Raw genomic sequence first — 26066 nt, 5'->3', positions numbered from 1 at the left:
CCCTCTCCCGGTGTCTGAACAAGTCACTGAAGAAATCCAAATAGCTGCTAAGCCTCATCAACAATAGAGAAAATATGAAACAAGGCCAGACACCGTGTCCCCTCACAAACCGGCTCAAAAAACATTGTAAAATGTTGACACCCGGTGTTGGAGAGCCTGTGGGGAAATGTACACACCATGCATACAAGAACAAACGTGTCCAATTTCCAAAAGGATGTTTGTCAAACTGCTCCAAGCTGCTCCTTATAATTTTTAAAGTTAAATTCCATGTATTTGGGGGACAGGTAATATTGTCACATATTTGAAAATTCCAGAAGTACCAAAGGGTATCCAGTCAAAATCCTCCTCCTTTCCCAGACTCTCTCACCTACTTGTCTTCTTCGAAAGCAACTAGAGCGTATCTGTTTCCGGAGTTTATAAGTGTGCAAAACAAACATGTATGTCGCTTGCTTTCTTACTGATCACAAATGGCATCACAGAATACACCCACTGCTCTCTATCTTAACATTTTACAAACTCAGAAAGACATTTCTCAGAATTTATCCTGAATAAGTTATCACAGATTTACACAATCACTCAGTTGCAAGTGTGCCCTTTATCACATCATTAGCGGTGTGGAAAGTTGGAAACAACCTAAATACTCAACTCTTTGGCATTGGGCTAAGGAACAGCCTCACAACCATTAAATGAAGCCATAAATGGTGACACAGAAAAGTATTTGCTAACACGCAGGCTGGTTTTCATCCTATGTTATAAAATGGGAAAAGAAGGGCACAATACAGCATATTCATTTTATATTTCATATAATAGTCAAAGGTTTCATATAATAAATATTCAAGTGAATATTCATGTTAACTCTTAAAAACTTACATTGATGTGGTCACACATGGGGCATATTGACAGGGGTTCTTCTTGGGTAATTAGATTGCAAGTTTTGGTGTTTAGGTTTTATTTTATTTTAGCTTCCTTGTTTGTTTTCATGGCAAACATGAATGAATTTTACAGTTAGGCAGAAACATTACATAAAGTCAGATTATCTGCAAACCTAAGCACCTGTCCGCCACCTTAGCCTCAGGGCCCGGGACTATCCTTCATCTCTAAATGGTGGAGTGGAAGGAAAGCCAGCCCACTTCAGAAGCTACCAGAAGGGAAGGACTGATTTCATGGCCGTCTGCCTTCAAGTAAACTTGACCAGGAGCAACTCTCCAAAAAAACCCCCTCAGCCTTCTCGTTTCAAACAGAGAGTCATTGAAAGGCGAATTTCAGGGCTTGAGGGACTTTGTTTTACAGAGTGTTTGTTGAAAGGGGATATTCAGGCCTGACATAAAGGCTCCAGCTGGAGGCCCCCTTGCTCTCAGGTGCCTGGTTCAAGGGCCTCCCATTGGTCCATGAACCCTCAGGGCTCAGCCTTTTAGCTTCCGATACTGAGGGCTCAGGACCCTCTCACTCACCTTGTCTTCCTCTGCTGCATCCAGGAGTTCTTCTACGACATCAAACATAGCGACCTGGCGAAGAAGTCCCTGGACATCTCGGTCTGGGACTATGACATCGGAAAATCTAACGATTACATTGGTGAGTGCTCCCAGCTCCCAGGGAAAAGCCCTCCTCCCGGGAGAGAAGAGCTCACCCACCCTTCTCTCCGGGAGGGCGGGGTGGGGTGGGGGTTCAGAGTATTCTTTGTCTTTTGTGGCTGCAGTGCCCAAACACCGAGTCGGGATCCTTGGTGCTGATTTGGGTCCAATTTGGGGATGCTTTCACAGGAAAGGGCTTACAAAGCTGGGCGACTGGGTCATGAGTGGCTACGTGCTTCACGAATCATCTTTAGTGGATAATCAAATCACAGAGGAGAGTGGGGTCTGTGGCCTCAGAAAACAGGGTGCAAAGGAAGTCTCCTTAATCTATTTGCAAGGCGTGGAGGAAGGTTCTAGGTTTCCCAGTGCCCCTTCAAACGATGAGGAAGAACAGCCACTAAAAACAGAGCAGGGAGGGAACTCCAGGCAAGGGTTGCAGCCTAAGCAAAGGTGTGGAGGCGGGACTGGGTAGGGTGGTAAAGCCGACCTTCGGAAGTGGACAGTGAGGACCCAGAGTAGTGGAGCCAAGTGTCGGTGAGTGGGGTGGTGACCTACAGAAGGTCTTTAAAAATAAGGCAGTGAAGCTACCACTCGGTGTGACAATAGGGAGCCACGGCAGGCCTTGAGGAGCTGGTGTGCAGGCACAGAAGGCCCGCAGTGACAACATCATTTTGACAGCCCTCCATAGAGAAGGATCCCAGAGCACTGGAGGGGTCCCTTCTCGGTGGCAGTTTTCCCCCCGATAGATATTTGGGTCCAGAACGGGAGCCCCGGGCCTCTCTCTGCTCTGACCGCCTGCTCCTCTCCCTCCCCCGCCCCCCCACTGCCGCCCGCCCTCCAGGAGGCTGCCAGTTGGGGATCTCGGCCAAGGGAGAGCGCTTGAAACACTGGTATGAGTGTCTGAAAAACAAGGACAAGAAGATCGAGCGTTGGCACCAGCTACAGAACGAGAACCACGTGTCCAGCGATTAGGACGCCCCTTCCTGCCCCGCCCCCGCCGGGTCCCCAGCTCCCCGCCCCCCCCCCCGGCCAGCCCCCCCCCCCCCGCCAGCCCGCCCCAGCTGCCCCTTGCACTCTGGTCCCTCTTCTCGATCCTGCCCCTCCCTCCCTCCCTGCACCTGCCTTCGAGGTGCGCCCCCCCACCACCTTGGGCAGTGCTGCCAAAGACCTCCTCCTCCCTCCCTCTGCGATGCTGTGGTTCGGGCCCAAATGCAGTCCCCCTCTGGTCCCTCTAGGATGGAGCAGCAGGGACAGGGATGGGGAGATTTTTACCAGGAGGCTGGAGTTTAACCACCTCTCGGGGTAAACTGCAAAGGGTCCTCGTCACTGAGGACTGTGTTTAGACCCTCCTAGCCTTGAACACACACACACACACACACACACACACACACACACACACACACCTTGCGTTTCCTGTGTCGTGTCTGCGTATATCCTCCATTGTCAGCAGACCCGAACAAGGCTGTGAGGACCAGCCCTGGGGCAGAAATAGGGCGTCCAGGCCACGCTGCCCGCTCACAGCAGAACCCTCCCCCTCTCCCTGATGGCCTTGAAAACAGACCCCCGGGTTCAAACTCCCTGGTGACTAGGAACACACCGTCCTCTCCAGAGGCATCAAGAAACGGACACACAAGGGGGTTTGGTAGCCTCCTCCTTCCGGAGGCCCCCTCTTTGCTTCCTAGCGAAACCCAACACCCTTTCTTCAGCGCCCCGTCCCATCTCTCGGCTTCCCTCCCCCTCCCCCAGCCCTCCACCCCATTAGACTCTCTTTCTCACCTCCTCACTCTCCTCTCTGTCTGTCTCTCTCCCCTCCTCCTCTCTCTCACTCTCTAAGGGGGTTAAATAGCAACAGCAAAAAAAAAAATACCTTAACCCTGCCTCCCCCCTCACCAGCTTGACTCAAACTGGCGCAACCCCGGAGTTCCAATTAGGCCCTTGCTTCTTAAAACTTGGCAGCTCTCCTGCCAGGAGGGCCAGGGTCCTGGGCTGTCCCGGGTGCATGGCCGCGTCCCGGGGGCCCCGTAGACATCCCATAGAGGGCTTCCTCAGCCCCTGGGCCCCTAAGTAGGTGCCAAAGGCATTTAGAAACCAGAGCTCTGGGTCCAGGGGGGCCTCTCCAAAGCCCCCAGCCTTCCTCCTCCCTCTGCTCTCAGTTAAATGAACTACACTCTTTGCATCTCTGGAATCCTGTCTCTCACTCAGAACCCCCTTGAATCTGTCTGTGGCTCTGTCTCAGTCTCTCTATGTCTCTCTCTCTCTCTCTCTGTCTCTTACACTTTCTTCACCAAGTTTGTCAGGGGAATAAAATACCATCCTGAATGTAAAGCTTCAGGGAGTGATAGGTCCTGATGCCAAAGGCCACTGTCCGGTCATGAATCGGTCAGTCTTTCTTCCCCCAAAATAAGATAATAATAATGAAAAGGGGGAAAACGGCAATGAGAGTGAACGTTATAAATTTGAGGCTGGGGTCAGGTCGTCTTCATTGCCCATGAGAAAGGCTTGTCCCCGCCCCCCATTTCCATTGTCTTCCCCTGTGAAGATCACCTCCGTCTAACAGCCCACCATTATCTACAGACGTCATCAGATGGACACTAAAACTCTCTCTTTCTCCAAACGCACCTTTGAACCTCTCCCTTCAACGCCTCCCTCAGCTCCCTGCACAATTCATCGGAAGACTGATTTCTGGCCTCAAATGACCATTTTCTAAACATCCAGCTCTCTGCCTTCCCCAGGATGGCCGCCATCTTGGTTCCTGACCCTGTCTGTCCGTCAGGCCCGTGGCGCCCACTCTCAGCCCACCTCCTTCCCACGGTTGCCCTTAGGAGAAAGCATGTGTTGCTCAAGCCTGACGCTGGTATTGGCGCTGGAAGCGGCATGCGGCAAGCTCACAGCGTCCGCGGTGTGGGCGCCTGCTGTCCCCGACAAATGTAACCACCTCCCTGCCTAGAATCCACACACGCCCTCCAATGCATGCAGAACCGCCCACTGCCTTTCTTTGTGATGATGTAGCCAAAAATAAAGTAGGAATATCCAGGAAAGCTGGTGGCCTGGGTTTTTCCTTTCTGGTTTCTGGAAGTGTTTGTCTCCATCAGGATGCATGATGTTCTTGGGAGAGTCAGAATTTAATGAGCAGATGCTATGTTCCAGCCCTTGGGGACACGGCAGTGGACAAGGCGGATGTGGTCTCTGGCCATGCTGGCTGAATGCTTTTCCCTGGTGCCCACCCAGCAGGGGGTGCTGCTTCCTCTTCTCCCTTCCAGCCCAACCCTGGGAGAATCGCCAGGTGGTGTGGAGTCAGATGCTCACAGAGACCACAAAGTTGATGGGCTCAAAGCCCAAGGAAGGCACTGACGCAGCCAATGGCTCACAACAACAATGCCAGGAAAGAAGCCGTTTCCTTGGACTCCCAGCACAATGTCCTTAACACACTGGTTAATACCATCGCAGATCATCAAACACCTCCTCTGTGTTCTAGAACCTTCCATCCTGCAAGGAGCCTTCACAGATAGCCTTCAGTGGTCCTGAAAGTGAGCTGAGGACGTAACTAACTTCCCAGAAGGGCTCTCAGTCTCACGATGACCTATCCCGAAGGTGTTGAAGCAATTTATCTGGAATGTCGGTTCCCTCCAGAAGGAACCATCCAGTCCCATCCAGGCCACGTTAGAGGGACGTCCTTGGTCTCACCCCTTTGGGGAGGTTCTCGATTCTGGGGAAGAAGTGGGCATATCAGAATCACCTGGGGAGATTTTCTCTACAAGCTCCCCACGCTCTCCCTGCCGCGCCATCCCCAACTCTCCTGCGCCCTGGGGACAGGGAGTATATTTGAACATATTTCCTGGTTGAGCCTTATGCTTCCCACCCCCGTGGTGACTTTGCAAACCACTGTTCTAAAGCCCATCTGTTTTTCCTACAATTTAGCCAGCTGCCACCAGGTGGAAAGAGGTACCTGTTAAGGCCATGCCGCACCCCCAAAAGTGGCAGGGGGCCACCGACTGCCCGTGCTCATGGCAGACATTACTAATCAATATGACTTCTCTCTCACAGAGCCTGCTACCAGCCTGTCAATCCATCTTTTTAAAAAAAATTTTTAAATGTTTTTTATTTATTTTTGAGAGACAGAGAGAGCGTGAGCAGGGGAAGGTCAGAGAGAAAGGGAGGGACAGAATCTGAAGCAGGCTCCAGACTCTGAGCTAGCTGTCAGCACAGAGCCTGACGCGGGGCTCAAACCCACAAACTGTGAGATCATGACCTAAGCTGAAGTTGGATGCTCGACCGACTGAGCCACCCAGGTGCCCCCTCTCAATCCACCTTAACACAGCATTCTATGCAGCTGTCACCAGTCAGTCGTGGGCAGTTGAAAAGACAGCTAATTTCCATCTCTAAATGGTCAATCTCCTTCCCCCCAGCATGTGGACATGCCAAAGAAGCCAAGATAAATATACATGAGGAATGTTTTCATAAATACCGGTACACTTGACTTGGCTCATTATAATTTTCTCCCCCGCTGAAATAAAACGCTACGGAAATGGCAGTCTGGTATCGTGGAAAGCACCTGACAATAAAAGCATACCAGTTTTTGTTTATTTTTTATTTTTGAAAGAGAGAGAGCATGAGTGGAGGAAAGGCAGAGAGAGAAGGGGAAAGAGAGAATCCCAAACAAGCTCCACACAGTCAGTGTGCTGAGCACAATGTGGGGCTCGAACTCACAAAACCATGAGATCAGGACCTGAGCCAAAACCGACAGTCGGACGCTCAACGGACTGAGCCACCCAGGCACCCCAAGAGCATGCCAGTTTTTTTCACCAGTTCAGTGCAGCAATCAAATCCTGACCAGCACTTTCTAGAAATGGAAACTTAACTTCTCTGAGTCTGTTCTCTCATCTGCAAAAGGAGAACAACAAGAAAGACTTCAAAGAGGTGAGACCAAGTTGCCAACGTCTGGTCTCCCACCAGGGCTGATGCAGGTGAGTGGGTGACATGAAGGGTTGGTGGCTCCTGGTGAACTCAAGGCAGGCTGGGTACAAGGGCCAAGTAAATTCCAATGCTCAGTGCTCTGGACTCCTCTGGGCCAGCTGGCCCCTCTTCAGCTGAATCCGATTCACCTGGGGTGTTGGCCTAATATGATTAAATAGTACATTTGAGCACTGTAGAAACACAGGGCACCATGCACGCATGAACAGTTATACTTGCTGGGCCCTGGCCCAATCTTGCTGTGTGGCCTTGAGACCCACTTCATCCTGTGGGTCTTCAGCAACTTAGGTCCAACATCAGAGTGTCATGATTCTCCAACTTGGTTGCCAGGACCCACAAACATGCCTTCATTTCCCAATTAATTGTTCAGTAAAGACTTAGATCTTTTTTTTTTCAATATTTATTTTATTTTCAGAGAGAGAGAGATGCTACAAGTTGGGGAGGAGCAGAGAGAGAGAGAGAGAGAGAGGATCTGAATCGGGCTCTGCACACACAACCCATCATGAGGCTCAAACTCACGAACTGTGAGATCATGACTTGAGCCAAAGTCAGACCCTTAACCAACTGAGCTACCCAGGTGCCTCAAGACCTAGCCCTTTTTGCTGAGGGCAAGCCCCCGACTAGAGTCATGAATTGTCCATTTTGCATAACACACAGAAGAATTTCTTGCTCCTATGTCTTCAAAGGAAATAATCACTGAAAGCCACCCACAAATGCACTAGGGCATATTTCTGAATTTTTCCAATTGTTTGCTCCATCTTTCACAGTTGTCTGACTCTTATCCAATTCAATACACTGTTTCATGAAACTTGGCTTAACTTCATCTTTCCAGAGAACTCAGTGTTGGTTTTCTAAGGACAGATGTCTTTCATACTCATGTTGGATCTTTTTATATGTATTTAGTCAACAGTGTTGTCTGAAAAGGGGAAGCGCTGAAAGAAAACACAAGCATTTATTTGGGGTCTTAGACATTGCAGTCAGGTAGCAAACCGGATGTGTTCCTTTAAGGAGTGAAAAACAGGAGTCTTTACTAGCAGACTGCACAACTGCTGGGAAATGTACACAATTTGTTTTCCAAAATCTGATTGAAAAATGCAATTGCATTGTATAATCCATTGGTTTTTCTGATTACATCGTGTCACTTACTAGGAAAGTATCTTTTGCAGAGTGTCCAACTTTTGTCCAGAACGTGGATGAAGCAGCCCTCTGTTCAGTCCCCCTTCAATAATTCCGCAGCTCCTGTTTCAGAAACCAGGATGAAGTTTTAATCCCAAAATGGCAGTCTCTCACGTTCAGAGGTGTTACACAATATACGTTTCATTGAGACGTACAATTGCCGAAGCCCGTTTGAAGGCAGAGAGAATCTTTGAAGTATCCACAATCCAACTGGCAAGCAAGGTGCGTCACACAGAGGAAAGCCCGCCCCCTTCACGGTTACGTTTTGCCTTCGGCACATGGTCCACATGGTATACGGAAGGAGTGCAGAACGGCAAGGCATTGCCGAGCGGGTTGAGACAGGGGTGGCTGCAATAGACCGCTAGTTGGCGTTCGCAGACCACCTCATCCAGCAAACCCGGAATACAAACTCTTCTCAAGGCCCCACGGACCACTCACCACCCTACGCTGATTCTGAGGCTGTACAACACACCTTAGCCAATTCAGAAGAATAGGTGTCCCACAGAGTATGCTGTCTACCACAATGGCGTTAAAGGAGACATCGATTAAAGAAAGATAATCTGGAAAATTCCAAAGTAGGTGGAGGTTCAATAACACAGTTCTAACTAACACATGGGTCAAAGAAGTCTCAAAGGAAACTTTAAGGGGCGCCTGGGTGGCTCAGTCTGGTGTCTGACTTGGGCTCAGGTTTGTGGGTTCAAGCCCCGTGTTGGGCTCTGTGCTGACAGCTCAAAGCCTGGAGCCTGCTTTGGATTCGGTATCTCCCTCTCTGCTCCTCCCCTGCTCATGCTCTGTCTCTCTCTGTGTCTCTCTCTCAAAAATGAATAAACATTAAAAATAATAATAATATAAATAAATAAGTAAAAATTTTAAAAAAGAAACTTTAAAATACTCTGTGCTAAATGAAAAGGAAAAAGCAACCAGTGAAAACATGCAGGATGCGGTGGGAGCTATGCTCAAAGACACATTGTTAGCCTTGAACGCATAAATGAGAAAACAAGAAAGATCTAGGCAGGGAGGAAAGAGTCGGTGGGGCAAGGGCATTTTTGAGACACTGCTCCACATAATTTCATAATGGCAGACACATGACATTATGCAGAACGCACAAACACAGAGCAAACCCTAATGTGAACCATGGACTTGGGTTCATAACCTACGAAGACCAATCCATCCCTTGTAACGGACGTACCGCACCAGTATTAACAATGGGAACGTATGGGCAGGAGAATCACCACACAGAACTGGTTCTGATCCAGGTCTGCCTACTCATCGCTCGGAAACCAATGTTCACGTGACGTATCATGGTGGGAAAGGCAGGGTTGTTTTACTCAGGAAGCCGGCAACCCAGGAAGGTGGCGGACTAATGTCTCAAAGACCATCTTCCCTTCCAGGAGGAGCTGAGGGCATTAAAGAGGAAGGCACGGGAAAAGAGGAGAAGAAGCCAGTGCCCAGGCGGTTAGTCGAACGTCAACATGACGCAGCACGGGCTTGCTGGCATCAGAGCTCATCTTCTGGGAAAGTTTGGTCCTTCTGAGACCAGTGGCCTCTGAATCTCCAGGAAAGTAGATTCGTTCAGCTACAGACCGAGGGATTAAGTCAGCGAGCAAGGAATGCAGAAGCTGGAAGCCAGTTAATCCTCAAGACCGTTCGGAGTGCTGTCATAGCGTCCCGACGGCCAACCATTCATCCTATTTCCATGGAACATGGACAGAGAGGCCCATCTTCTGTAACTGCTTCAAGCTGGGTTATAGCAGGGCTTTGGGGTGGAAGGAACTGACATGGTGCAGGACATGCCTCCTTGTTCTAATGGAGGGGGGATCAAAGGTAGCTCCTTAGCTGAGAATTTGGATAATCTTCTGCAGAGTTCAGCTCTGGATGACATCATTAACCTTGTCCCCAAGCATACCCCAAGGAGCAGAACAAGTCAAGCCCACCTTTATCATTGCCTCTGAACTTGATCTGACACTGGGGTACCCTAGAGGATAGATCAGCCAGTCCCAGCCACCTTGGAAAGGGGGTGGAGGTCAAGGCGTCTCGAGGCCAAGTGGCTTCCTGATTTTATCTGTATAGAGGCGTAGCAGGTGATGTTAGCCAGCATATAGACCCTGCCTTGTTCAGCAGGCACTCAGGGAATGAATAAGAGGCATTTCTATGGAAACATGAGAAAAACACAGGTTAATGGTTAGAGCAAATTACAAACCCAGTGTTTGAATCTCAAGCACTGCCAGTGAGAAGATTCTGGATGTCAGGCTGGAAGCATCTGCAGAGCGAGTGGGGAGCAGGCACCGACGATCTGATGGGTTTTTCTGGTTTATAGTTTAAATGTCCCTGGTGATCTTTTTGAGTGGCCCATAGAGTGACAGGCATGAAGACTGTCTATATATGAGCTGTTGTGACAATTTCTCTGAAGTGTATGTCAAGCTTCGGTTTTCAGGGCTTCGGGAAAAAAGGCAATGACTCCAAGACAAGTGAATGGGAGAGGGTTGGAAACCTTAGTTTGGAGAGTCATTGCCAGATATTTGAGGAAGCCAAGAGAATTCAGGATCCAGGCCAGTTTTATAGGCAAACAACAAACACTCACAGATGATTAACCAGAACTGGAATCTAACATCCACAGTGTTATTGAAACATAATCTTTTTCTCTAAAGTCACTCTCACTCCTATTAAAGATACCCAAATGAATACGGATGTGTTTGTAAAATAAGTCCAGTTTTAACAAACGTGGCTTAATTATTTACATAAGCACAGAAAAAATAGTGATTGAACTTATGGAATTTTTCCCCCTTTTAATGTGCTTTGCTGAACTTTTTTTTTTCAATGTTTATTTATTTTTGAGAGAAGGAGACAGCATGTGAGTGGAGGAGGGACAAAGAGGGAGGGAGACACAGAGTCAGAAACAGGCTCCAGGCTCCGAGCTGCCAGCACACATCCTGATGTGGGGCTTGAACCCACAACCATCCAATCATGACCTGAGCCAAAGTCGGACACTTAACTGACTGAGCCACCCAGGCGCCCCTGCTTTGCTGAACTTTTTATAAAGAATTTCAGATTGAGCCTTTAACAACATTAAGGCCAAGAGCCAAGCCAAATTTGCCATCAGATAGCCTCGAATACCTGTAGATTTAGGTGAATTCCTCTCTTCATGAGGTCCTCCAAAATCCCCTGAGGGTCCCGTATCTACCAGGAAGTGACATTCTTTACGCCCCTGGTAAGGCTGCTGGGGACTCCGTAAGCCAGATATGAGGCAGACATTCCCAAGGTGCTCCGTTGGCTCCATCAGGTCAACGTCTGTTCCTTAAAGCTGGTCGTATCTGAGTCTATGAACCTCTCTCTCTCCAAGATGACATTCCAGTCAAAGCCTCATACTTGTCCTGGAAGAAGGAAAACTCACTGAGAGCTTCTGAATTCTGGAAGGTTCAGGTAGGGAGAAAAGAGAAATGTTTCCATTTATTTACAAAAGAATATTTTATCAAATTTCTGTAAGTCCTGGCTCTCTTAAGAAAAAAAGGTTTCCTTAAATCTGGAAGCGCAAATGCACTTCCAGGGAAAGGGTTAACATTAGGCAGGGCGAGATAAGGGGGGAGGCAGGCTGCAGCTGGAAATGGGAGGCGGAAGAAGCTGCAGGTTTGGGGAAAACAAACAAAAAAGCATAAATGTATCATCCCAGACCCGTCTGGGCTAGATGCCCAGACTCCCATGGAGTCTCACAAACTTTCTGATAAGGTCCCAGTAAAAAAAGTCAGGGACAGAAATCCTCAGCAGCTCCCCAGTGGGGTCCCCTCTCAATCTTGAGAGCTTTATACTTTCCCTCAAACTCTATCGCTTTGCTCACTGTCTGTCGTCCTTGAGATTCATTCTTGGACTCGGTGAGACAAGGACCAGTCTCTCCCACCCTCCTGTGACACAAACATCAGCCAGCCAGCCATGCGTCAGACAAGAATCATAAGAGACTATAGTCCGCTTCCCTAATTTGTTCAGTCCCGGTTATTAATTCTAGTTCTGTCTGAGTGGAGCTTTTCTATTAGTTCTAGACATTCTTAGTTTAGTTTTCTGACCTTAAAGATATCAAAAACCTGAATTTGCTAAAAGTGGTCTTCATGAATTTCCATAAAGCTGAAACATAGTTTGCAAGAGCATCAGAACAATAACTGTAAATGATAAAAGATTCCAAAAAAATGGCCATGGGTTTGTGGGAGGGTTCCTTCCCTAAGGAAAGGAAAAAAAAAAAACCCTCAAGGTAATCGGGCTATATGTGAACGTGACAACATTCCTCCTGACCTTGTAACATGAGAAACTTAACCAGACCACATGTTTGGGTGGTACCATATACGGGAGACAAGAAGTAGAAAATATATACAAAACTATGCCACGGATGTTCGGGGCTCAGTTTTCTGGGTACGAACCCAACGTTGGGGTGCCGGCAGGAATGAAGTTGCTTCCTGGAAAGAAAAGCCTCAGGGTCATGACTCTCTGTGCGAGAATTCTGTTCCTTACTTGAGGGCTCCCGTCCAGGATTCGGAAACAGTGTGTTTCCACCTCCTTTGGGTGATAGGAACCTCAGGGCAACAGTATGCGAGGGCAGCAGGGGTGAAGACCCTGTGTGCACCAACGGAACCCATGAGGCCCAGGACCAGTTCAGGGAGTGCTGCCCATCAGCCTGGTAAGAACCCGGGTTTATTTTGGTAGACGTGCCCCTGAGAGGCAAAAGGGGAGCCTGATCACCTCCCAGAGTGGCCTTAGTAATTCCACAAGGGACGAGGCGCTGGCCCCTGGGCAGTCACCGTGTGACTGTGTGTGGGGAATTGTCTCTCATTCATTTCCTGGGTCAATGACTATGATGATTACAGCCACCTGTCTGGTTAGTCTACCTCAGAACGGGGACTTTAAGGAGTATTCCCAAGGAGCTGCCAAAACCCCCTTTGTTTCGGGAAAATTCGCTGTCCTTTCCCGGACTGACAAGGACTGCCTAATTCCACGGTGGAGAGCACAACACAAAACAAAACAAACCCGGAGTCTGCTCCTCTGTCTGAGCTGACAAGATTTAAAACTGGGAATTCCCTTCCTCTGCCTTTTGCTGGCACCTCGCCTCTTCTGCCCTCCCTTCCCCACATCCTGTTTCTGCACAAGGAGGAGCATGGTTCCTCCATGCCTCAGGCACCCTCAGCTGTAGAGGTCATGGAGGTCAGATTTCCCCTCAACATTCCCAAAACTTAACGATAGGGTACAAAATGCCTCAAATGGGCCCAAGTAAAACATATTCAATGTTTAAGCTAATTTAAGTTTGTTGGTTTGAAATAGATAAGGTTTATCAACAACAACAAAAAAAACTTTTATTCCATTTAGATTTGCTGGAGATCAAATAAGCTCATGTTATCTCTGTTCCAGTTTGTAAGCAAAAGGTTAACTTTGTCTGTCTCATAGTTTTAATGGGTAATTGTTAAGATGGCTTTTAGGGGCACCTAGGTGGCTCCATTGGTTGAGCGTCCGACTTTGGCTTAGGTCATGATCTCACGGTTCGTGGGTTCAAGCCCCACATCAGCCTCTGTGCTGACAGCTAGCTCAGAGCCTGGAGCCTGCTGCGGATTTTGTGTCTCCCTCTCTCTCTGCCCCTCCCCTGCTCACACACTGTCTCTCTTTCTCTCTCAAAAATAAATAAAATATTTTTAAAAATTTAAAGATAGATTTCAAAGTCTTTCATAACCTAAAACGTTAAAGTTTATGCTTGCATGATAAATTGGAATTAGATTCATTGGCTATCTAACAAGATAAGAGGTTAATTACTAAGTAATTACTAGATTTAGGTTTGTGCTTTTGACTTATTGCAGAAAATCTAAGGATATTTGGATCTGTTGGAAAACAGGCTTTGTGCTTAATTGAGTCATAAGTTTGCCACCTAAGCAATTCTGATGTAACAGTTCACAATTGGTTACTACTTAGTTTTGACTGGAGACTAAGGTTTCTAAGAGTTAAAATTCAGCTAAACGTAGTTAAAGACTAATAAAAATAAGGAAAACAATTCTGCATGTAAAAGAATATATATATAATGGAAGTAGATTTTTTGTTAAAGGTAAAAAGAAAAGAGTAATTTTGTCCTAAATGAGACTGGTTGTTTAGGGGGGAAAAAAAAGGCTTTGGTCAAAATATATAAGGAAAGAAAGCTTGTAAAAGATTTATAAAAAAACTTCTGTTTTTAATCTATGGTCAGGAAGTCTAAGGTCAAACCTTTAAATTGCACTAATTTAGACCCTATCTTACAGCAACAACATAAATCCCTGGTGACCTTTTTGGAAAGGTTAAGGGAGGGTCTCATTAAATATATGACTATCTTCCCTAACACCCCTGAGGCTGAGACCGTCCTAAAAGACAAATTTGTCACTCAATCGGCCCCAGATACGTAGAGAAAACTGCAAAAACTCGCCATTGGTCCAGAAGGGATCCTGGCCCTTACAAGCTGGATATATCACAACCAAGATCAAGAGAAGAAGAATAAAAAAACCAAAAAACCAAAAAAAACAAAAACCAAAAAACAGAAAAGGAGACTTAAAAAAAAAAACAACTGAGGCTTCGTTGTCTCCTTACTAAGTCAGACTGGACTTCCCAAGGGCCTGGCACCAAGTGCCATTTATATGGTCGTCCAGAGCGCCAGACAGGAGAACGCCCTCAGAGGGGACCCCGCCCCCCGTAAGCCACGCCCCTCAGGCGGAGACAATCACTGGAGATCTGAATGGTTTCGGGCACCTCCATCCGTGAGGGCTCAGATCACAGGTGTCCTTGGAAGAGACAAAGGGGCCTGGGGCCCTTCCCGGTGGCTCCCCTAAACCAGCTGTCTGTCAGAAAGGCAGAGCCTCAAGTAACTCTGAGTACAGAAGGAAAGCTGGTTGATTTCCTTAACAGCAGACCTCCCTTTTCCGCCCTCCTTTCCAGTCCGGGCCAACTATCCAAACGCAGCCTGACGATTAAAGGCGTCTCCGGAAAACTTATAACTAAATTTTTCTCTCAGCCCCTGGGATACATATGGGAATACCTGATTTTTTCTCATTCTTTCCTGATAATACCAGAGAGCCTTACCCGCTTGCTGGGAGCGTACATTATAACTAAATTAGAGACTATAGTACTACTAACGTCCAGAACAAATACACAATTGTATGAGTTTTGGGGAATTACTGGATAGTGTAGGCCGTAGATACTGGGGTTTGGGAGAATCGTTTGCCTGTTACATCGATTTTAGAGGAAACTCAATCACACGTACTTCCCCGCTCCCCCCAAATATATAAACAAATAAGAGTCTGACTCCCAAACACTGTCTCCAGCCCTTGGAATGGGTACCAACAGAGGAAGGCAGTTACTATCACTGAGCTCACAGAACTAAAAGATCATTAGAACACAGCATCAAGCCATTCATTTAGGGAGGGACAAAACTTATTAAATGGCCCAAAGGATGTTCACTGGAAAAAATTTGTCAAGGACGGTTCAGCAAGGAGTATCAGCCTGTAAAACACATCTTAGAAACAATCATTTCGGGGCGCCTGGGTGGCTCAGTCGGTTAAGCTTCCAACTTCGGCTCAGGTCATGATCTCATGGTTCATGGGTTCGAGCCCTGCGCCGGGCCCTGTGCTGACAGCTCAGAGCCTGGAGCCTGTCTTTGGATTCTGTGTCTCCCTCTCTCTTGGACCCTCCCACTCTCATGCTCTGTGTCTCTCTGTGTCAAAAATAAATAAAACATTTAAAAAGAATTTTTTAAAAATAATTCTTTCAACCACAAACTTGCTCTCGAAAGTGATCTAAAAACTGCAGGGTTTCCAGGGAAGTCTGATACTTAGGTGTCATTCATATGCCAAGGTCAAATGAATTGCAACATGTTTTGGTATGGGTTGATACCTTCACTTATTGGGTAAAGGCCTTCCCCTAGAAAACAAAAAAAGACAGAAAAAGTTATAAAAGTTAAACTTTATAAAATAATACCCAGGTTTGACTTACCTAAAAATTTACAAATTAATAGTGGTAAATGGCTGCCTTGACTCTTTCTCTAATAGAATTCCTGGCTCTTGGAAAAGCTTTACACCTCAAGATCAAGCAAACTGTCAAGGTACAGGGTGGCTCTGTCGCTTAAGCCGCCAACTTCAGCTCAGGTCATGATCTCGCAGTTCGTGAGTTCAAGCCCCGCGTCGAGCTCTGTGCTGACAGCTCAGAGCCTGGAGCCTGCTTCTGATTCTGTGTCTCCCTCTCTCTCTGACCCTCCCCTGCTCATGCTATTTCTCTGTCTCTCAAAAATAAATAAACGTTAAAAAAATTTTTTTTAAAGAGCAACCAAACTGTCTGCTTATACTCAGCAAAACTCTAAATAACACCTCACAAGCATTAGATGCTTAAAAAATTTTTTTTTAAATTAAGTTAGGGCCAAACTCTTGGAAATAGAGCCACCACTGATTACTTACTGCTCCTCCATCACCTGGGTTATGAGAGAGATTCCCTGACATACGTGGTTTTCAAAGCCAGGGTCTCTCCTGGATTGTTTGACAGGTTTGGGAACTGGGGACATTACCTTAAGATACCACCTTGTTGGTCAGTGTTTTCTCTGTGTGTCTGCTAACGTTCATGCCACCTCATCCTGCCGGCCTTCCTGGAAAACCACACTGTGGGCCCCTCGCCCGACCCTTGGGGAGACTCTAACTGCTGGACCCCCACTCCGTCCCTTCTCAGCTTCAAGAATCCAGAACGGTCATCGTCCCTGTTCCCTAACAGCAGGTACGGGCCCTGTTCCAGGGGAGGAAGAAATAGGGAAAGGGGGAACATGAGGCAGGGGGAGATCAGGGACCTTCAGGGAGGCAGACTGCAGCTGCAGGTGGGAGGCTGAGGAAGCAGTGGGTTCTCCCCTTATGAAGTCCTTTATGGGCGCCCTCCCCCCATTACCAAGGGCATGGGGGGGTGCAGAAAGCTAAGTGAGATAGGCGATCTAACCCCAAGGCAACGATGCAGGCTGTTGGCTCTACCCTAAGCACTTTACACCACTGGGTCAGGGAGCGATTACTTGTGAGTCAGACCACAGACGCTCACCCCTTTAAACCAGGAGATGCAATATGGATACAGGAGTGAAATGCCCAATTCCCTACTGGAGGGGCCCGTTCACCGTCATTTTGTCCACCCCTGCTGCAGGAAAGGTGGCGAAGCGGGTCCCTGGATTCACTACAGCAGAGTGAAGCCGGCATCTCAAAACCGGGAGTGCATTCCTGGTCCATCAACGCCGTGCAAGCTGAGCATGTGGAAGAAGCAGTCTGCAACCCCAGAGGCTCCAGGGGACGGCAGCCCTGCTTGAGTCACCCGGAAGCTGACGGATCTATGCTCCGCAGAGCCTGAGGAGTCAAACGTCTGGTGAAACAAAAGACTGTCCATATTTTCTGTATGTGTCCTACCTGTGACGCACTGTCACACCTTGTTTCCCGCTGTAACTGTGATTCTTGCTCTACTCTTGGCCGCAGGATTGGCAGAGGCCTCCCTGGTCGGCTGGAAGTGTGGGGAGAGGGGTCTATAAACACTCACCCTCCTTCCTGTGGATAGGATCCTTCGTTGGTACCAACGTGGGGAAACAATGGCCATAAGAGACGAGAAAATTAGCTCCCCACAAACTCTATAGTAAAACAAAATACCCCAGTCCAACCCCCAGGGTTTGGCTCCTCAAAAGCTCAATTACTGGGAAAAACTGATTTGCTTGGTGGGGAAAAAGTTCATTGTCGTCTCTGTTAAAAACTTAATATGCCTCCGCCAAGGATTTTATAACCCAACTGCCCAGAAAAACCCAACAGCGGGGGACCCCCAGATCACCTTGAACCAACTCCCTACCCTTTGCCTGACTTCTCTCATTTCCAAGAGGCCCGAGGCAATGTCAATGCCACCATCAAATGGCGGACCCAGGTGACTGTACCAGAATGTGGAGGGACAACCTATACATACTTCCCTCAGGCTGGTCACGGTCATGGGTGCTGGGAACTATTCGTCCACCTGTCTTCCTGGTCCCACTTGCCAGAGGGGACATTTGGGAGTCCAGCTGTATGGGAACAAGGAAACTCAAAGAGACCAGTGTGCCTTACAAATTGACAATTTAAACAATGATAAATGACCTCCCGAGTGTATAATCCAATATCGTGGCCCTGCCACCTGGGCAGAGGATGGTCCTAGGGCTGCCGTACTCCTATTTACGTGCCAAACCGCAGAATCAGACTACAAGCCGCTATAAAAAATTATAACCAATAAAACTGCCAGAGCCCTTAACTTACTAGCCAAGCGGCAAACCAAAATGCATAAAACTATCAAAATCGCTTGTCCTTAGACTCCCTACTTGCTTCTAAAAAAATAAAAAAGTTTATAAAAAGTTTAACCTAAAAAGTTTCAGTCACTTCTGCCTACAGATAGATGAGGAGGAAAAAGTCCTAGAGGAGGTCACAGATCAAATAAAAAGGATTGCTCATGTCCCCATCCAGACCTGGGATGGTTAAAACCCCGGGGAGTTATTTAGAAAATGGTTTTCAACTTTTGGGGGATTCAAAACACTCATAAAAATTATCCTCCGAATTCTGGGAGGGTGCTTAATCCTGCTTTGCTGAGCTCCCCCGGTTGAATGGTCTGCCTCCAGTTGCACTGAGGCCGTGATTTTAAAAAGACAGCCACTCGTGTAATAATGTTATGAAAATATAAACCTCTAAACCAAGATGGTGCTCTTTGACCCAAAATATAGGGGTCTGGGCATCAAAGGGGGAATGTGGTGGGGTCCCCTCCTTAAGGAAAGAAAACAAAAACAGAAAACCCTCAAGGTCACCTCATTATGCATGGGTGTGACAACATCCCTCGTGACCTTGTAACATGAGACCACTTGATCAGACTGCATGTCTGTGTGTTACCATAGACAGGAGACAAAGGAGCAGAAAATACATAAAAAACTACACCACGGGGGTTTTCGGGGCTCAGTTCTTCCGGTAGGAACCCAACTGAGCAATGTTGGCAGGAATAGAGTTGCTTTCTGGAAAGACAACTCTATGTCATGACTTTGTATGAGAATCCTGCTCCAGTTAAAAATCTGATGAGAGTTTATTCCAATGCAGTTAACAAGGAAATTGGATTATTTTCATGACACACAACACTTTCACAATTAGAACTTTAAGTGATGACATTACACCAGGACATATTAAAATTTTAGGAATTTTGTCTAATTTCTGGAACAGTCATGGCTTTTGTCCACGCAATATAACTGAGGAAGGTTTACCAACGTTAGTTTGACGGTGCTTCCCTCCCCTGTAGCTCACCTATCAAATGAACAAGCCTAATTAGTCAACAAGACTTTATGTAGAAGTTGAATTTTGGGGGAAATTTGTTAAAAATACCCAGAGGTTTGGAAGCACAGGACTAAGTAGGATTACAGATTACTGTAAAGCTTAACATTTAAATATTTATTTAACCAAGGCGACAACAAGAGATATGAAAGGCCAAATACACAGGGTTATACAGTTGTTAGCAAAACTTAACTCCTTTAATATTGAAAAGATACAGTTTTGTTTTTAGGAGAGAGAGACAGAGACAGAGTGTGAGCAGGGGAGGGGCAGAGAGACACACACAGAATCAGAAGCAGGCTCCAGGCTCTGAGCTGTCAGTGCAGAGCAGAGACCGATGAGGGGCTCAAACCCAGGAAGCTGGTAGACTAATGTCTCAAAGACCATCTTCCCTGTGTAGGAGGAGCTGGGCGGCTTTAAAGGGGAAGGCAGGGGAAGAGGGCGGGCAGGCTGTGGGCAGGAGAAGCAGGTGTCCGGGCGCTTAGTCGTAAGCGGACATGACCCTGAGCAGAATTGCTGGCATCTGCGGCAGCTGTTTTCGGTCAGCGTCATCCCCAGGAAAGTTTTGTCCTTCTCTCCTTGAGACCAGTGGTTCACAAGTTTCAGGGGAAAAAAATTCTACTGCAGACCAAGGGCTGTAGGTCAGCAAGCAAGGGGTGCAGAAGCTTGAAGCAAGTTATCCCCAAGGCTGGTCGGAGTGCTGTGACAGGAGCCCTTTCCGCTCAATTTTTCTGTAAACATAAAACCACCACAAGAAATGAAGCCTATTAGTCTAAAGGAAAAATATATATAGCATGATGCCATTAAAAAAAAAAAAAAAGGAAGGGGCACCCAGGTGGCTGTCAGTCAAGCCTCTGACTTTGGCTCAGGTCATGATCTCACAGTTCATAGTTTGAGCCCTATTTCTGGCTCTGTGCTGACAGCTCAGAGCCTGGAATCTGCTTCAGATTCGTGTCTCTCTCTCTGCCCCTTCCTCACTCATGAGCGCGCGCTCTCTCTCTCTCTCTCTCAAATAAACATAAAAAAAGACAGCTATAAAAAAGATGGCTGACTGTGTGTGTGTGTGTGTGTGTGTGTGTGTGTGTGTGTGTTAACCTAGAAAAATCTCTGAAAAGATCTATACCAAAGCCTTCCGAGTGGCCATTTTTGAGTTTTAGGATCACGGACGGTCTTTCTGTTTCCTGATTTTTCTGACTTCTTTTCCATTTCATAATGTGCATATACTGCTATGAAGCTCACAAGAGACTATAACACAATTTTGTCAGCACCAACAACAACAAAAGAAGAAGCAGGAAGCCACAGATCAGTTGCTAATTATGATTCCTCCCAGGCGAGGTGCTAATGGGCTTAAAAAGCAACAGTTTCAGAGCGCAGTCTGAAGGGAAGTCTGATACCCTTAAGGGATGAGAGGGCAGGTGTCTCTCTGCAGGGCTCTGTCCCAAGCTCCTCCCTTCCAAGGAAACGAAACTGACTGACTCTGAGGGCAGAATAGAGAGAGGTTAGCAGATTCACGGAGCCAGCTCGGCAGCCACAGGCTCTGCCGTCCCTGCCCTGAGTATGACGTGGGAGAGGAAACTCCAGGATACCCCCTCGGGGCAGCTGGACAAGTTCATCGAAAGCTATCTCCTGCCAGACACGCGTTTCCGCAGGCAGGTCCGACGAGCCATCCACATCATCTCCAGTTTCCTGAAGGAGAGGTGTTTCCAAGATGCATCCCACCCTGTGCGGGTGTCCAAGGTGGTCAAGGTGAGCCCAAGCCTGTTGACTGGGGAAGGGGGGCCGAGGGGCAAGGGGTCCCACAGAGACCGAGAGGGAGCAGAAGCTTAAGGTTATTGGGGCTGGTGGTTTCTGATGTATCCATAGCAAACAAGTATAACCATAGCTTGTCAGAGTAGATTCTGGGGTGAGACCCTCCATCTGTAATTTTTTTAATGCTTATTTTTGAGAGAGGACAATGGGGGAGGGGCAGAGAGAAGGGGGCGAGACAGAGGATCTGGCTCTGCGCTGACCCCAGCCAACCCAATGCGGGGCTCGAATCCACCAATCACGAGATCATGACCTGAGCAGAAACCTAGAGTCGGAGGCTCGACCACCTGAGCCACCCAGGCGCCCCCCTCCACCTGTAGTTTATAAACAAACGCCCTGGCTGAAGTTTATGAGCCCTCATCCTCAGCCACGCCCATTTCAGAGATTGGGAAACTGAGGCCCAGCTCTAGTAGACAATTTGCTAGTTAGTGGCCAGGCCGGGGACTCACCATTTCTGCAGTATCATGAGCTGTCTAAGAACTATACGCTCTGGGGGCTTGTGTTTGCTTTTTTTTTTTTTTTTTCTCTGATAAAATGACTTCCAGAGCCCTTCTCCAGCCAACAACAGCTAAATGTTGTTCCGATGATTGTGTGTGGCTGAAAAGTTGTAGGTATTGCCCCCTGTAAAGCATATACTCAGAAACAGAGCGGGACACTGCTCTGGGGTCCAGAAAGGGGGTCCAGGCACCAGATGCTTCCAGAGCTGCTCAGCTTTTCAACTTCCATGATGAGCTAGCATTCTCTTTAACATACAATGTGATCTTGGTTTCAGGTGGACAGTGTATTCATTCAACAGTTGTGTGTGTTAGTCAGTGTCCAGCATGATAAATGTAGCCACCACCTGTCACCCCACAGCATTGTTACAATATTATTGACTCTGTCGCCCATGCTGTGACTTATTTATTTTGTAACTGGAAGTTTGTACTTCTTAATCCCCTTTATTTGCATCCCCCATCCCCCCACCCACCTCCCCTCTGGCAACCACCAGTTTGTCCTCTGTATTTGAGTCCATTTTTTGTTTGTTTTATTTTTTAGACTCCACATGAGTGAAATTGTACAGTATCTGTCTTTCTCCGTCTGATTTATTTCACTTAGCCTAATACCCTCTAGGTCCATCCATGTTGTTGCAGAGGGCAAGATTTCATTCTTTTTGATGGCTGTCAGTGTGTGTGTGTGCGTGTGTGTGTGTGTGTGTGCGTGTGTGTGTGTGTACACACCACATCTTCTTTATCCATTCATCAGTCGGTGGACGCCTGGCTTGCTTCCATAACTTGGCTATTGTAAATAATGCTGCAATAAACATAAGATTGTGTGTATCTTTTCAAATTAGTGTTTTCATTCTTTGGGTAAAATACCCAATAGCGGAGTTACTGAATCATAGGGTAATTCTATTTTTAATTTTTTGCGGACCCTCCTTACTGTCTCCCACAGTGGCCGCCCCAATTTCCATTCCCACCAGCAGAGTGTGAGGGCTCCCTGTGTTCCCCGCATCCTCCATGGGGCGCACCATGTCTGTAGTAGCATGAGCTGGCTCAGGGTGTAGGTTTTGAGAGGCGCCTGGGCGGCTGAACTTCTGACTCCTGATTTCCGCTCAGATCATGATCTCAGGCCCCGTGTTGGGCTCTGCACTGACAGCACGGAGCCTGCTTGGGATTCTCTCTCTCCCTCTCCATCTCTCATTCTCTCTGCCCCTCCCCCAGTTCGAGCATGCGTGCACACACATGCACATGCGTTCTCTTAAAATAAATAAATAAACTTAAAAAACAAAGAGTATAAATTTTGAAAGCAGATAGCACCTACTGGCTGTGAGCAAGTCTTTTTGCCTCTCTGGACTCAATTTCCTCATCCATCATGCCCAGCGCCTTACAGGGCCGTATACAGATTAAGTAAAATCATGCATGTAAGCCACCCAGCAAGGGCCGGTCTGCAGGATATAATCAGATAGTAAAGGGTAGGGCGTAAAGAACCCAGACTGTAAAACGGGGCAGCCAGGTTTCGAATTGTATCCCTGCCACCTAGGAGCTGTGTTACCGGGGCCGCTGTGTAGTCTCTCTGAGCACCTGTTTCCTCGTCTGTAAAGTGGGAGTTGGTTACAAAAGTGCATGAGTCATTGAGCCCCTGAGAGCATTATGGGAGTTAGGATTGGTGGCGCCCTGGTGGCTAATGCTCTACGATGTTAGTGATTGTTCTCATCATTTTATTTAGGGAGGCCCTCCCGATTCGGTCAATGTCCGTTTTCGTTCTCTTCGTCTGTTTCAGGGTGGCTCTTCGGGCAAAGGCACGACCCTGAGAGGCCGATCTGACGCTGACCTTGTGGTCTTCCTGAGCAACCTCACAAGTTTTCAGGACCAGCTTGAGAACCGGGCGGAGTTCATCTGGGAGATTAAGAAGCAGCTGGAAGCCTGTCGAGAAGAGGAGGTCTTCGACGTGCAGTTTGAAGTGCGGGGTCTGCGATGGGCAAAGCCCCGAGCCCTGAGCTTTGTGCTGAGGTCCCCCCAGCTCCAGGAGGGGGTGGAATTTGATGTCCTGCCTGCCTTCGACGTCCTGGGTGAGCTTTCACGGGCACAGGGCTTTCCACCTGGGTCCCACCGCAGGCTCCTTTCCTTTTCCTGTCTCTGAGCAGAGATGTCCCACCGTTGGCGAGTCTTACCAAGACATCCCTTCAAAGGGGTGGGGGTAGAGATCTTAGCAGGAATCAGGTCATGACCGGCCACAGGAGCGACATTAAATAGCAAACTGGCACAACAGGGGGGCAAGACGTCTCCTACGGACACCCTCCGGGCTTGCGGCTCTACTTGTGGCAAAGTGTGTAAATTGTAGCTTTTCTGAAAGTGAGGCAGTGCAGGTCCGCCTATGGTCAATCCATGGATTTCATCTGTTGCCCCAAACATGAGGACCCTTTGCCAAACTTACGCTGAGGGTGGGAATCTATAGACGACCTACAGAGACATTTGGACAGGAAGCCTGACCTCTCAGAGGCTCAATTTCCACAGTAGGAAAACTGCTAAATCCATGCCGCCTTCATGTCATACTCATGTTAAGTATTGAACGATCATCCACAGTGGGGTCTCATGCAGGGCCTGGCACATAGTAGGTGTTCAAGAATGTGAGTTCCCCAACTGTGCACCAAGGCCCCCCAGGATGCCCCAGCGGAAAAACTCATAGGGAGCACCTGGAATAGTTTAGATTTTACAGTTTTGAGGGAAATACAGTGACATCTGTTGGAACCACACCAATGACTACTGCTCAGCAGTACAGCCTGGACTGCGTGCATGGATCTCTTATTGGGCCGAGGGTCCCCGTGAGGAAAAGACTGGAACTCTAAAGGCACCAGGAGATGAGGAAGTTTGGGAATCGCTCCTTGTTGCCTTGTTGGGTGTTGGGTGCTGGCAGGCGATGGTTACAGAAAAGATAAGAGGGGGAGAGAGAAGGGGAGGAAGGACATGCCCACCAGGCAGAGGGAACAGCCCAAGAAAAGAGGAGGATGTGTTGGGGGAACTGGTAGCCATGGAGAAAGGGGAGGGGACGGAGGGGAGGGGTGCAGGGAAGGAGGGGGAGGGCAGGAGCAAGTGAGGAGGATAGAGAGGGAGTAGGGAGGGAGTGGGGAGGTCAAGGAAGGAGGTGGAGGGCAGAGAGGGAGGGGGGCGGATGGGGGCAAGGGGGGATGGGGGAGGGCGGAGAGGGGGAGGGCGGAGAGGGCATGGGCGGGAACTGAACCAGGAGAGCTGATCCTGCAGAAGGCTGCTCCTAGGTCATGATTCCTCCTGAACACAACTGCACATCTGGGGAAGGGTTTCACGTAGGCGAGTAACCCGGTCAGAGCTGTGTTTTAGGAAGCTAGTCCAACGGCAGGGGAGAGAGTTGACGGGAAGAGAGGTAAGACCGGAGGTTGGGAGACAATCACTCAACAAGGATAAGCATGGATTATCCATTGTGCCTGCCGTGTCCAGGCACGGCTCCCTGGCCATAAATGAGCAAACAAGGAACCTCTCTCCTGGAGCCTGACGAAAAGTATAGAAACAAGATAAATGGAATGATCCCTGCGGGGTGATACAATGGAGAGCAATGGGGGGTGGAGGGCTTTTTCAGACAGAGTGGTGAGGGAAGGTCCCCTGAGGAGGTGACATTGGAGCTGAGGGATGAGAAGGAACCAACCATGGGAAGATCCAGGCAGAAGGAACAGCAAGTGCAAAGGCCCTGAGGCAGGAGTGAGTTGGCATATTTGAGGAAGAGAATAAAGGCCCCGGGATGCCCCAGTGGCAAGGGAGCAAGGCAGGAGGTGACATCATAGCAAATTTCATAGGCCACTGTGGGGACACCAGGTTTTATTCTAGGTGTTGTGGGAAGCAAGAAGCAGTGTGAGCTGGTTTTGAAAGCCCGGTCTGGGTGCTGGGTCAAGAATGGGCTGTGGAAGAACCAGTGAGGACGCTGCTGCCATATGTCTGGGAGAGGCAATGGCAGCCTGGATGGGGTGGTGGCAGGCGAAATGGGCGGCGGAAAGGCTGGGGGTAGACTTCAGGCCCCCCAGCTCCGGGCTTGTTGCCCCTTCTGCTGCACCCCACAGCCAGTGAGCCCCAGAACAGCTGGCAGAACGTCAGAGATGCTACATCCTAAAGTTATGGATTTTTCCCTAACAGGGCAGTGGACCAATCTCTACAGACCTGACCCCCAAATCTACATCAATCTAATCCAAGAGTGCCAGGACCTGGAGAGAGAGGGAGAGTTCTCCACCTGCTTCACAGAGCTACAGCGAGACTTCCTGAAGCAGCGTCCAACCAAAGTGAAGAGCCTCATCCGCCTAGTGAAGCACTGGTACCAACTGGTATGTTCCTTCCACCTGGGGGCCTGAGGAGGAGGGGGAGGGAGAGAAGGAGGGGGCATGGAATAGAGGGAGGGGAGGAGGAGGAGGACCTGGAGGGGAGGGGAGAAGAGGGAGGGAAGGGGAGAAGAGGGAGGGAAGGGGCGAAGAGGGAAGGGAGGAGGAAGAGAAGGGGAGGGAGGAGGGGGAAGGGGAGGCATCACAGATCAGGAATCTGGAGTTCTCTCCTGTCCAGCAAGAGAGCAGATGCAGAAATGAAAACGAGAGAGGCTAATGTCGGGCAGGAAAGAAGAGCCCCAGACAGGGATTTTGTCTCCGTATTTATTGAGCTCTCGAGATCATATACACGTGGTGAACGTGGAAAAACAATCAGATAGTAAGCATTAACTTGTGTGCGTAAGAAGC

At 48.4% G+C, this 26066-nt stretch overlaps 2 protein-coding genes across 10 annotated transcripts in view; both read left to right on the top strand.

The window, feature by feature from the left end:
• The window catches only part of RPH3A (rabphilin 3A), a 265035-nt gene extending 262434 nt beyond the window's left edge, over positions 1–2601 (top strand). For all 9 annotated transcript variants that reach the window (XM_029921863.1, XM_029921862.1, XM_029921858.1 and 6 more), the window contains 2 exons: positions 1476–1572; positions 2413–2601. In XM_029921863.1, the coding sequence (XP_029777723.1) occupies positions 1476–1572; positions 2413–2543 (228 nt within the window). In that variant the 3' untranslated portion in view covers positions 2544–2601. The remainder of the gene's footprint in view (positions 1–1475; positions 1573–2412) is intronic.
• Positions 2602–20489: 17888 nt separating this feature from the next.
• Positions 20490–26066, top strand: part of OAS1 (2'-5'-oligoadenylate synthetase 1) — a 7839-nt gene continuing 2262 nt past the window's right edge. The window contains exons 1-3 of the mRNA XM_029921623.1: positions 20490–20782; positions 23102–23390; positions 25480–25664. Coding sequence (XP_029777483.1) covers positions 20594–20782; positions 23102–23390; positions 25480–25664 — 663 coding nt within the window. The 5' untranslated portion in view covers positions 20490–20593. The remainder of the gene's footprint in view (positions 20783–23101; positions 23391–25479; positions 25665–26066) is intronic.

The sequence above is a fragment of the Suricata suricatta genome, chromosome 14, assembly GCF_006229205.1.
Source record: "Suricata suricatta isolate VVHF042 chromosome 14, meerkat_22Aug2017_6uvM2_HiC, whole genome shotgun sequence".
Classification (NCBI taxonomy): Eukaryota; Metazoa; Chordata; class Mammalia; order Carnivora; family Herpestidae; genus Suricata; species Suricata suricatta.
Note: the sequence above shows the minus strand (reverse complement) of the source record. Positions and strands in the feature narration are given on the sequence as shown.